The 13,866-nt window shown below is 39.0% G+C and overlaps 2 protein-coding genes across 5 annotated transcripts in view; one reads left to right on the top strand and one right to left on the bottom strand.

The window, feature by feature from the left end:
- The window catches only part of pou2f1b (POU class 2 homeobox 1b), a 23,639-nt gene extending 17,994 nt beyond the window's left edge, over window positions 1–5,645 (bottom strand). For all 4 annotated transcript variants that reach the window (XM_029458633.1, XM_029458632.1, XM_029458630.1 and 1 more), the window contains exon 1: window positions 5,600–5,645. In XM_029458633.1, the coding sequence (XP_029314493.1) occupies window positions 5,600–5,645 (46 nt within the window). The remainder of the gene's footprint in view (window positions 1–5,599) is intronic.
- Window positions 5,646–9,279: 3,634 nt separating this feature from the next.
- On the top strand, window positions 9,280–13,648 carry gpa33b (glycoprotein A33 (transmembrane), paralog b). Its single transcript, XM_029459637.1, has 7 exons — window positions 9,280–9,325; window positions 9,808–9,974; window positions 11,107–11,314; window positions 11,431–11,595; window positions 11,709–11,825; window positions 11,914–12,037; window positions 12,831–13,648. The coding sequence occupies exons 1-7, from the start codon at window positions 9,280–9,282 to the stop codon at window positions 13,543–13,545; spliced, it is 1,542 nt and encodes a 513-aa protein (XP_029315497.1). The 3' UTR covers window positions 13,546–13,648.
- Window positions 13,649–13,866: the final 218 nt, after the last annotated feature.

Genomic DNA, 13,866 nt, shown 5'->3' on the forward strand with positions numbered 1-13,866 from the left:
ACAGAGAGGGAGAAAAAAGTGCTCAAACTAGCACTTGGTGCAGCACAGGGAGGGGCGGCAGCCGCACAAGACCAATTATAGTGCGAGTGCACTGCTAAAAAGTAATTAGCTAAAAGCAGGTAAAGGGCCGAAGATATCCCAGAATGCAATCTGAGGCCTGTCGGCTGTGGTCTGGACATGTAAGCAAGGCGGACCGCTTTAAAAAAATGTCTAAGACTACTCGTTCGAAGTATCGCCAGGAGTCATGGAGACTGGGCCTAACTACTAAAAAGGGGGGTCTGGGGTATGAGTGGGAGGAGGACTCGCTCAATCGGAAATAAATAACTCCACATTAATCCACCACAAGCCTGTCATTACTGCTAGACCCCCGGTGGCTAAAGCATTCCTCAGCAAGCGACTACAGAGAGTGGGTGGCGGGCTGTTGCTGTCCATGTTTATGAAGTGTTTGAGGATTAGCATATTTAGATTAGCTTTACATTCCATTAGTTTCATTTTGGATCTTTTTTTCCCCATTCATTTCCAGTGTGCTTCAAGAGTTATTACAGCGAGGATATATCCCTGCGATGGTGCTGCACAGGTGTCCAGTTAATCAGAATGACTGGACAGGAATGTATGGCTGTATTGGGGTCTACAGGGGAAGGGGCTTACCGACTAAATCCACAACAACTGCTCCTGCATAAAGCTCTAATCAACTTCTTCACTTATACCGCTGCCTGACGAAAAGGCATTTACATACTGAACAGATCGAACAATGCCAAGAGAGCATGGTAGCGTTAACACACTAGGTACTGAAAAACAAACAGACCTTTATCAGCAGTGTGAGCGCATGAGGGACAAGTCTTCAGTCAATAAGCAATGTTGGCAGCGCTTTGTAAACCTCAGCATGCTTTTATAACAAACAACCAGAGACCTTAAACCAGTGGTTCCCAAACCTTTTTTCATTTTCCCCAAATGCTCTTTCAGATGAGTTCAAGTATTCCTTCACTCACCATGGTCCAGATATTATATAACATTATTAAATAGGGCTGCAACTAGTCTGCCTGTCGTTGGGTCTATAAAATGTCTGAAAATAGTGAGAAATGCCTCTCAAAATGTACTAAAGCTAAAGGGTAACAGTCAAACCCAAAAGATATAGTTTACAATGATCACAGAAAATCTTCACAATTGAGACTAGAACCAAAGAATATTTTTGCTAGAAAAAAATACTAGTTTCTGATTAATTGTCTGTCTATCACCTACTTGATTTGTCATTTTGTCATTTCAAAACCCAAAAATATTCAGTTCACAAGTAAAGCAGTCTAATCCTCACATTTTAAATTGTCACTAGAGAGGGTTTAGCATTCCCTACTTCTGGTAACTATCCCGGTTTGGAAATCACAGCCCTAAACATTAAATGGACACAACATTATACTCCATATCCCTCTTCCTACTCAACTGCCACTGTTGTTCTCTTCAAACAATGCACGGTTTGGTTAAAGTCCATCTGGACTTTAAAGAATATCTTAAACAATCACATCATGCAAACAAATGAATAAACAAAAGAGAAGTGAATGCAAAGGTGGTTATCAGCAGTGCACTTCAACACATGTACTGTTACTTGGTTGAACGGTTTGCTGAGGAACAATGCATTACAGAAATATCCTGCGCAGAGAATATTAAATAGGTACCTCATTAGCACTGTAATATGGGAAGGCTGGCTGAATACCGCAGAGCTGTTAATGCGAGTGGAGAGATTCAACATGAGACAGAGCTAAACTTAATTAGCACATCCACATTCTGCTCTACTACCTAAATTCCTCATCTTAAACACAGAACACACCAAGACCACTTTTCCCAAACTGGACCACTTTGAGCACTACGCAGAATTTGCGATGATCGAGATGTATGATCACGACAGATAATCTTTCAATTTGTGGGAATTATTAACCAAACAACCTAAAGCTTCCTGGTTACAGCTAAATCAACACAAATATCCAAAGTATTTAAAAATAGCTTTTAATACTAGTATTGAATTAACAATGCAATCTGAACAACTGCAACACTGGACTGAGGCCACAAAGGAAGAAAATACAGTGCAGTGTAATTTGATGAAGGGAAATGGGGCTAACACTACTGTAAGCTACTGTGGTATCTCATGGGTGGTCATTAGCCAACTGTCTATAGACTTTGTGGAAAATTCAATCCTACTTAATGAAAGTGAAGTTTCTAGGGGGTGGCGAGTAGGGATATTCAACTACTTCAAAACAGCACATGCAGGTTAGCCTGAAATCACACATATATTCAGAAACCTAGGAAGCTGATATTATTAGCATTAGCTGCAGGACATTTATGTGGTGTGTGGTTCACTTGTAACAGCAACACCCTTTTTCTCAGATTATACCAGATAACCTGGCTGTTTGCTGCAAAACTCTCCCACTTTTGCCTCATCTATTTAAAGAAGGAACATTACTGCAACACAATATTTTTATGAGACTAAATATTTGTAACAGAAAACTATTTCATGAAATTCTTGCAAGTGTATACTAGTGATCTTAATTATGGCACACATATGAGAATCATCAGGGACAACATACCAATTGTTGCTTCGCAAATGCATGCACAAATCATAAGCTCCTCTCTGTCTACTGTTCCTGAAAGCTCCACATTTTGTAGATTATCTCTTGTACCCTTCGGTCTATCCCAAAGAAAAAAGGGTTTCCATATCTTCCAAATGCATGGCAGTATGTTTTTATTTGTCTTTTTTTCCTTTAAGGCCAATCTTTACCGTGCTATATTTATAGCAGGACATTTTGGCACTTTACTACAGATCACCAGAAACAAGCAGTTATCTGTTTTGAGCACACCACACAGCTCTGATTAGTTAGGATTTTCTTCCACCACAGTGAAAAAGCTTGTCTGACTGGAGCTTTCATGGAGGCCTTCTCAGTACTTTGAGATGGCATGTCCTGAATGTATTACTCATATTATGCATTATTCATAACAACTGTGTTTACATCAATGAATATTCATGATGCAACTACAAGGCTGGAATGAGGGCGGAACTGAAAAAACTGATTAAATGAGAAAAGTAGCCTAAGTGTGAGGATGACAGAATTATTTCTCGTCAGTTCTTTAAGTAGCCTAGTTTAATAACCCTATTTCCAGACAGTGGATATAATTCACAATATGTTAACAAACTCCTTTTCTTGGTTTGGCTTAAAATACGGGATATCATGTAGTATCACGACTAGGCCTGCGACTACCAATTATTTTCATTTTCGATTAATCTTTTGATCATTTTTATTATAATAAATAATATAAATTAATTGATAATCTTTTAGTCTTGAAAAGGTCCAAAAAAACCATTGCAGCTTAACAGAGCAAAACATGACTTACGGTGATATGTGACAATATAAGAAAGAAAGTGAATTTCTCTCATTTGTGAGGGTGGAATCAGGGAATATTCAAATAGTTTCCCTATTTCTGCACAAAAGTGCCTGTAATTCTCAGATTCTCAGAACAATGCCTGGAGATTATGAATGTATTGTGTGTTAGTATCACAAGGAATACAATCTAAAACAACAGTAGGGCCACAGACATAAAGCAGATCTTTATTATTACAACAAAATCAAGCAAAGAAACATAAGAAACTGCAGTTGCATTTAACATGTTACGACTTGCAAAGATAGGTCCATCACAACTGCATAAGCCATATCCTGCAAAGAATACAACAATGGACAACATTATCCGAGCCAGTTATAACCATCTAATTACTCTTATAGTAAGAACACCTTTCAGTCGTAAATATGTTACATTATTGCACTACCTTTGACCTTATACTATATCTAATATCCCATGCCATCCTAATTATAATGTCCACCACCAAGGAGGTAATGTTTTTGGTTGTTTGTTTGTTTTTGCGTTTGTCAGCAGCATTACGGAAAAACTAATGTCCAATGAAACTTGGTGGAAGGGTGTAGCATGGACCAAGAAAAAATTAATTACATTTTGAAGCGGAGGTCTGCACTCTCTAAGTGCCATTTTAGTTTCAATTTAGTTATTTAAATAACACCTTGTTTTGTTTACTTTACTCTTCATCTGTTTGTCTTGTTGCTGCTGTAACAACCAAATTATCCCTGAGGGGGGGGATCAATAAAACAATAGTTATCTTATCTTAAAAACGTAAAGATTCTTGTGTGACAGATGATAAAACCCTTGTTTTAAAACAAACTAAATGGCGAACTGAACTACACAAAGAAAAAAAAGTGCTATCAAGCTGTGTCTTGCCCGGCCATGAAACCGGCAGAGTGAATAGTGAGTGCCTGTTATTATTGTGGCTTTCCGGAAGTGGGCCTCATACCCCTCCCTGTGCCTTGGGGGGATACACAGGTACAATCTTTGTATTCAGCACAGACAGACTCGGTCAAAACTGCTGCAACAACGAAGGGCATAAAAGATACAAGACAAGTTTTCTGCTCAGTCAAGCGCATTGAAAAATTGTACAAATAAATTAAATATTCTAATGAGGCAGATTGACTAACAGAATAACGTTACTCCCACTTCAAGTTATAAACATTTTTTTTTTTAAAAACTTCAAACTGTAGTTATAACTTTAACACTGGCGACGCGAGAAACACGTGAACGCAACACTATTTACAACCGTTTTAACGGCTAACGGCTACATTCTGTATTTTAGCTGAATTGAACGAACGCTAAAGTTAGCTGCTAAACGACTTGACCAAGTTAGAGGAGGCAGACAGTCGGATAAAAACCCGCTTCAAAATATGAACAGACTAGGCCAGATTATTCAAACACTTGCGTAAATATCGACAGCAAGTGTTGTGTTGACATTCAGTTATTGTGCCGCCTGCGCAGGATGAGCTCCGGCTGCTCGTCGGTCGATGGGATATGCTGAACTCCGCACTCTGGCTCAGACAGGCCCGCATGAATAACACAACAGGCTGCTGCTGGGGCTCCGCTGCGCCGAGCACAAAAGACTGAGGGGAAAACTGCTCTGCTATAAAAATTAAAAAAAACATGTCGAGCTGAAGCACACCAAGCTGACACCGTGTATTTAACAAAAAAAAAACACAGGTTAGCTCCATTTTAATTATTCCCTCCAAACAGCAGTTGAAAACAAACAGCCACTGCCCGGCTCGCCAGAAATGAATATGCAAACCTCTTTCAAACCTCTCCATCAACACAAAGCCAAGCGTTAGCATCAGAGCTAACGCTAGCCTGCTAGCATCCTCATTTCAATCAGATAGCGTTAGCGAAATATCTAAATATGTCATATATGAACCAGAGTCACGTCAGCGATTACTAATAAAATATGCTAAATTGTATTTGTCGACAGAGGTATGAATATGTAGCGGCGTACGGCCGTCTAATCACACAAAGGGGGGAGGCATGTTTCCATGTAATTTGCCGTCGCACTGCAATAGCTCGTTTCCTCCTCTGTCAAATTACAGTTGGCTAGCTGTGTGTTGAACTACAACAGCGCTGAATATCATCCTCATCTGTTAGTCCATCTGCATTTCATCTGTATTCCGTGTATCATATATTGTGAGTAACACAGTTTGAATATGAGTATGAATATGTAAAATGCTGTAATCATTACCTGGTCCTGAACTCTCATCTTGACTCGCTGCTCCTCCGTCCGCCATTTTGAATATTTAACCCGAAATCCCAGCCCTGAGCCTACCAGTGCCACACACACTCACACACACGTGCACGGGAACAGACACGCGCATACTCGAATTGAGTGTGTGCGGGGTGTTGTTCTCTGTGGCTTATTTACATACTTAAATAATCATCTAGCTTTTCTTACACTGTGAATTTGCACCGAAAAGGTCATGTGTGGATCTGAAAGAAGTAGAGCCAGCGCACAGGTACGCTGTTGTTTCTGACAACAACAATAAAGCCCCTGGAAATACTTTAAAATGTCAACAACAACCTCCGATACAGAGGTATGTATTTAAGTGACTCACTACTCAGACTAGTCGTCTATTAAGATCAAAAAGCATCTCAGAACGTGTTTCTGTACAACAATAATCCTCACACTTTAGGTATGTGTGTCATAATAACTATTATGACTTTTAGATATGAATAACAGAGGAGTTATTGCAGTATTACTCATGTTTTATTTGTGGAAAATACTTTTAACGATTAATGATTCAGACCCAGACATTAAGAAAGGAATACAATGGGAGTTATGAGCTAATTGTACCCAAAACAGATTTATTTTTATCTCCAGTAATTATTTAAAATCCTACACAAAGCATGAAGCATCATTAGAATAACTGATGAAAGTTTAGGTTTTCTTTTTTTCTGTTGGAATTTGTAATCTTTGGTACTTGCTGCACCCGCTCATACGTGTCTAGAAACCAGGTTAATATCAAAACAAAGGAGACAAATTGCCAGACGTGTTGGTGATCTTGCCTTGACCAGAGAAAGGAAATTTCGCTTCTCTAATATGAAGGGATGTGAAGTGGGGACACATTTCCTTTTATCCCAGCCACTTCCTGCATTTTGCCCATTAATCTGCACTGCGTACAAAGATAACCCATAACATTACATCCACTTCCTTTATTCACTCAACACATGCGGGTTAATAAACAGGTCAGACATGCACATCTGTGAAGTGCTGCACCTGCGGTTTGTTTTAGCCCTTTTATTGCAAATCACATAAACTGAAGATGATCATTTTACAAACTGAAAGATCCAGGGGGAAAAAATAGTAAGTGGACCTTGAGTTTTTTTCCTGAGGTCAAGACGCTTCACAGGCAAGGTTATAACTGTTGAGTAATACATGAAATAAAACATTTAATAAATAATAAATGTTCTTGCATCTGGTTAGAACTACAACTCTGCATTCTTGTCAAAGTTAAAGTTTTATTGTAAAGTAATGCAACACAGTGTTTTAAAATCAATCTGCACCTCAGCTGCACAACCATGCAACAACAACAGGAAACATCAACACAAATAACAAATATATGAAATTAGTAACTCATTAATAAATAAGAAAGTAAATGAATGCATTGCCCACAATCCAGTATGTCACTTTTTGTTTTTGGCAACTTGTTTAAATGTAAATTCCCACCACTAACAAACATTATTATTATAAAGCATTATTACCTAATCATGTGGTCAAAATGTAGTTAAATACAATTATTATTTTTAATATAAATTCAAAAGTCAGAAACAAAAATAATATATGTGTTATATATAAACCAACACATAAAACAGTGTAAGAGAAGTAGTTGGTGTTATAGGGAAGTTGTACCTGATGGGAGGGGACACAACGCACAGAGGGGTTAATAGTTCAGTTTGAGAAAGTCTGCTAATTATTTTCATATTACACAGAATTGATTGGAAATTAAATGGTACCTGGAACAGTAGGAGAAATAGAACATTTATCTAAAACTGTACAACTGTAAGTGAAGTATGATTAAACTTCACAGGTGTGGTCGTTTGACCAGAACAGGCTGCAGTCGTCCTCATCAACAGACTCCGGACGCCGACTGACAAAGACTCTTAATCCTCTCTTTTTTTAACCTTTTTTTTATTATTTATTGAATCAAAGAAGGATTTAAAAACAGAGGCTGAAAGTAACCAAGTATATTTACTCAAATATTGTACTTAAGTACATTTCTGATGCCACTTTTATACGTCTACTTCACAACAATTAAAGAAATATTGAACTATTTTCCTTTACATTTACCACACAGCTTTAGTTACTAGTAACCTTTAAAGTTCATATTTTTAATTAAGGAAACAGATTATAAAAATGCATCGTTAATGATTAAACCAGCGATTCCAAACTTTTTTGGCGTGTCATGTTTCAGATGTTTATGACATGGGTTCACTTAAATAACTTTGAGGCCCAATAATCATCTCACATTTATCTTGTGACCCTTTGGCCCTCAGGTTGGAAACCACTGCGCTAAAGCTGCTCACACACTGAAGCATCAATATTAACAATGTGATAATGTTATAAATAATAATATATCAGTCACAGAGGCAGAACAAGTGTTTACATTTGCTCATTTAAACATATGTTGCTGGTAATACGTCTGTACTATTTACGTTCACTTTTAATACAGTATTTCATATTGGTACTTTTACTTAAGTAAAGAAAGGAGCAATATTATCAGGTGTTGTGGAGAAATGCATTACTGTGGGACAGGGTATGTCCCCTTCTCCCCATGTAAAGATGTTTCTCTCTCCCACAACAAATGGCTGAAATATTCAGTCGGTTATGAGCTCGACTGAATACTCAGCTGACTTTGGGTTGGACCAACTTACGTACAAGTTACATTAACGAACACCTTTGTGATTATATCTCTGTACACTACAAACTCTTCCTCATACTCTGACGGTCAACCTTTGCACAATATTTGCACGTTTCTGCACAATACTACCACAACTGCACTATCATTTCTTTTCACAGTCATTTTTCATATTCTTACTGTGTTTATAAATACACCAAAGCAAATTCCTTGGATGTGAAAACCAGCTTGGCAATAAACCGAATTCTGGTTCTGATTCACTTAAAGATCCGGTTTCACTTCACACCTTCCGCCTTTCAAGCAACATGGATCGAAGGCTTTTTATATTGTTTGTGCCGTGATTATCTTTGTATTGAACACATGCAGCGTCATTGTCAGTGCAATACTGCAGCCTGCAGGTCAAACTGAGTAAACCTACAACACCACATGTGCACGATGTCACTAAGACGCTCAAAACCCGATGAAATGTTAGTTTCTGACTGTGATTATTATTTGTTTGAGATTTTTGATTTGCTTTACTGCCATAAACTCACTTTTTTTAAATTTAATTTGTGACTTTTTTATGTTAATGTTTTATAATGTTTGGCTTTAAGTTCTCTTTGTGTTTTAAATACGTTCTGGATTCATTTTAAAGTCCTTTTTTTAAAGGTGCACTATAAATAAAGTGTATTATTATTGTTAAATGTATTATTAACTAATCTAATAAATCTATGTATGTGTAATTCATTTTTGTCTTTGTAACTAATATTTTATTATTTAATCCTTTTTCTTGTAGAGCCCCCTCCTTATCACTTACATTAACTATAGGCATGTTTATTCAAAGGGGATAGGAGGTCAATGATTGGCCCTCTGGGGACACGTGATCTACAGGTGTTGACTTATTACCTGGAAAAGTCATATTCTTCACACCTTGGAGTCCACCGTGAAGGTTAGGCGGGCTCTTGCTCTTGGACGCACAGCATCAGTTTCAGATTTTCTACTTGCTGAGATTTTTTATCCTCTTTCAGCAATGACGACGAAGCTTGGATGGCGAGAGCTTTTCGTGATACTCACAGGTAGGCCTTATATATTCTTTCTCTTTTCTATAATCCTCTGCCACACCTTTATGGTATTAACACCTGCGTTAATCATTAATCCAACTTCTTGCTACTCAACCAGCCGTGGGTTTAACTGAAAAGGGCCACCAATGTTTCTCAATCTATTCATCAAAAACACCCAGTGGTGTAGGAAGGACTAAGTATATATATATATATATATATATGCATTAATGTGTACTTTAATGTTGCAGCTGGTAAAGGTGGAGCTCATTTAAAATAATTTATATATTTCTGTGTAGCTTAACCTATGCTAATATATCATAATATAATAACTGATTTTAATTATTTAAATTAGCTAAGTAACTAAAGCTTTAAGATAAATGTAGTGAAATATTTGCCTCCAAAATGTAGTGGAGTACAATGTATGGAAGTACTCAAGTAAAGTACCTCAAAATTGTACTTGAGTAAATGTACATCGTGCATTTATTTTTATGTTTCAGTACTTCCCTGCTGCTGGAGTTTGCAGGTTTCTATCGCAGAGAGAGAATATGAGGCTGCGAGAGGAAGTGAAATTACTTTGAGCTGCTCCTTCACCCCCGCCAGACCCATCACCAACGCACTCGTCCTCACATGGGAAGCCTACCCTAAAAAAGCTGGTGAACCAATGGTGAGAAGTTAAACTAGCTGCATGCGAAACAGCATATTGTGGTGAGCTATACTAGTGGGGAACTCCGCTCATTTGACTAATAAAGATCAGTTAACCGGTCATGGGGAGAGCTAATTATAGCCTGTGAACCCATAATGGCTTGGGCTTTGAGACTTTAAAACTATAACAGAAAATAAAACTGGAGACGTGGAGTGTGAAAGACGTGGTTGTTTACAAAACAGGGAGTGTCTGCAATTCAGCTGCATTATGGGAAGTGTATGATCAAGCACATTTGGAGCTCTCTGGCGCCACTTTGGTGTGATTGTAAAATACTAAATTACAATCTATTAACATCCTTAGAAAACTACTCACACTGGGTCAATATTTAAACCAGGGATTTGTAGTGTGTAATAATATAGACTATATTCATATCAAGACTGGGGAAATGTATTTCTTATAATGGACAATGATTCGCTGTAACATTTGTGTGTCCTGTGTATCAGAGTGTTGCTCTGGCATCAGCAGGAAATGGACCCAAAGGCTCGACCCACAGACTAAAGGGGTTTAAGTAATAGGAAAAACAAAAAAGAAACTGTCCAAAAATAACTCGACAAAAAACTTTAATTGAATGGGAAACAGGATAAGTTGCACATTCAGAGCATTCAGGTTCCTCCCTATCTGTTCATAGCGGTTATGACCTTTGTCCTTTGAATAAAAAGTAAAGATTGCCTCCTGCACATAAACCACTGCTGCACACACCAGATGCGAACAAGGCAGATCATTTATGCTACCGTTTTAATTCAGCAGAACTTTACAAAAAAGCACTTTTATTATCTTTCATAATAAGTTGTTTAGTTGTAATTATTATTTCAATAACTACACAAATTGTTGGTTCATTTACAAATTTTACATTATTTATTTATCTGATTTATTTCAACATTTATTTAAATAAATGTCTTATTTATTTATTTATTTATTTATTTATTTAATATTGGACATTTTGCAGTTCCGTACTGTACAGCATATGATGCCCTCTATCTTTAAACATTATGTCATGGTGAAATGTGCCATCACATTTGGCATTACTACGATATTGTATAATTATATTATACTCAGATATATTTGTAAAATATGTTTGTGTTTATTTCTCTAGGACTTAGTGGCCACCTACTTTATAAACAATCCGATTGACATAGCACCTAAGTATGAAGGCAGAGCCTTTGTGGAGGTTAACCATCAGGTGAGCACACTGCGCTTGACAGGATTGACCATGCAGGACAGCCGCAGTTACCAATGCAGTGTCATGATCCCCAATGATGATGAGGGAACAACAGCTGCCACCACTTCCCTTTTGGTCCTGGGTGAGATTTAAACCTGACATGTTTTAAGTCTTTTCTATGTGGTCAAATCAATTCTGCTTGCAAAGTTCTGCGAATTGATTGTAACTTTGTATGTTAAATTCTTTGTTTTTTTCCAGTGCCCCCCTCCCCACCGATCTGCCAGATTCAGGGAGAAGCAGCGTACTGGCACAACATCAGCCTCACCTGCATGTCTGAGGAGGGATCCCCACTACCTACATATGAATGGAAGAGATTCAGTGTCCAAAACATTCCCAGACCATTTCCACTTAAAACAACTGAAAGTATGCATTTCAGCCGTCTTTGTGTTACTTCAAAGCACACATCTTTGGCATCCGTGTCAATTAAAGGAATCATATCAGCATTGTTTAGCCTTATTTTTGTCATTATTTTGCAGAGGATGGAGCTCTATCTCTCTTCAATATTTCAAGCGAGACGTCTGGTTTCTACATATGCACATCAAGAAATCAAATTGGTGTTGCCACCTGCAACTTCACTTTAGCTGTGACGCCCGGTGAGTTTTTACCATGATTTACCTGCTGATTTTAGCCCTGGACTAGGTGTAGCATGAACATCACTTGTCTTTCCTTCTTTCTCCCCAGGCGGCATGAACGTTGGGTCCACTGCAGCTATCATTGGAGGAGTCCTCGCAGGCGTCGCGTTGCTGGGGATTGTCGTCTTCTGTTACTGCAAGAAAAAGGGCAAAAAGGACAAGAATGCTGAAGGGTATGTGTGATATATCCTGTGTGTTTCTGCCATTGCAAACCACCACCAACAAATATGTTAGTGTACTGTTAGTATCTAACGCCTCTACTGCATGCGTTGACTCGACACGATTCAATGCACCTTTGGTATCAGCACATCTCTGTGTGGTTTTCCATTGCGGTTAGTAGGCTACCCCTCACAGTAGGCACAATTCTCAGCTGATCCAAGTAAAACCGCATAAAACTGGAGTAACATCTTTGCTGCACTTTGTCAATTGCGAATTATTAAAACTGCCCAGAACATCATTGGTACCAATCTATCGAGCATCAGTAATATTGGGGAGAAGAGGTGCTTGCGATGAGCCCAAAGGATATTTAAAGGACAATACCCACCACAGTCACAGCCTATTCCCCCTGCTGCCGTCCGGCAAGAGATACGGAAGTATCCACTGTCACACCACCACTGACTACAGAGCAGCTTCTTTCCTCAGAGACTCCTAAACTCCTCCACCCGGAGCAGGATGTTCCTTGTCCCGCTAGTGACAGTCTCATGATCAGTAGTCTGCAGTGTTAAACGCCACCTTCTAGTATCGGTTTAGCTGGCTTGGAACCTCGACCAAGGTTGTACCAAAAAAACTACCAGGTCGTGTCCACAATTCTGCTAATGGAAAACCAAAAAAGAGCAAGTGGCATTGAGTAGAGCCCTGACAGACAGTGCAGTGGAAATGATACAGATACTTTAATTAGATCATCCAACACCCCAGCCTCACTAGTTTCTCTTTCTTTTGTGTATTTTGCCCCTGTTTGTCTGTTAGTTCTCCTGGAGAAGTGGCGTTTTATGACAGAGACGCTCCTGAAGCTGGAGAGCAGTACCGGGATGAGAATTCAAAGGACGAGACAAAGCAGGTCAACCAGCAGGAAGTCAAAGGCGTTGTTCCTCAAAACTATTACAGCGTTGGAGCACCTGCACACCAGTTAGAGGACGATCCACACAGTTATAATAGTGGTAAAGAAAGGCATGATGGCAAGGGCAGTGACGTTGACTCTCGCCATAATCAGGACGACCAGCATGATCGCATTCGTGGAAGTCGTGATCGCCTCGACGATGATCGTAGCCGTCGCAATCGTCTTGATGATGATCGTGATCGTGGCAGTCGCGATCATCTTGATGATAAACGTAACCATTACAGTGGAAGTCGTGATCGACTTGGTGACCAGGGTGATCGTTCTGGTGGCAGTCGTGATCGCCTTGACGATCAACGCGATTATTCCGTTGGTAGTCAGGACCGCCTTGACAATCGCCGTGATCGTTATGGAGGCAGTCGGGATCGCCTTGACGATCAACGCGATAATTCCGTTGGCAGTCGTGATTGTCTTGACAATCAGCGTGAACGTTACGGAGGCAGTCGTGATCGCCTTGACGAACGACATGATCGCCACGGTGGAAGCCGCGATCGCCTTGACGACCAATACGATCGTCATGGTGGAAGCCGCGATTATACTGACGATCAAAACAGAAACCGGTATTAATAACCTTGTGTTACTGATTGTTCTTTTAAAGCCCTAAAAATATTTTGCTCTTTTATTGATGCACTATTTCCTTGGCTTGTTTGATTGTGTCTGGTCACGTCATAAAGAGACACAGCTAAATTAATTTGCGCATTCTCGCAAAAAACATAAATGTAAAGGTTGGTCTCTAAAATAAGGCCTTGATTTTTTGTACTTTGAAAAAATATAGAACCAAAAGAGTTGTTCATGGGACTTCAAGAGTTGTTCGCTGGTCGTGGGTGAACGAAACGTCCTCCCTGTTAAATATTAACAAATAGCGAACTGCATGAGGAGGAGAAGAAA

The sequence above is a fragment of the Cottoperca gobio genome, chromosome 21 (genome assembly GCF_900634415.1).
Source record: "Cottoperca gobio chromosome 21, fCotGob3.1, whole genome shotgun sequence".
In the NCBI taxonomy this organism is placed as follows: domain Eukaryota; kingdom Metazoa; phylum Chordata; class Actinopteri; order Perciformes; family Bovichtidae; genus Cottoperca; species Cottoperca gobio.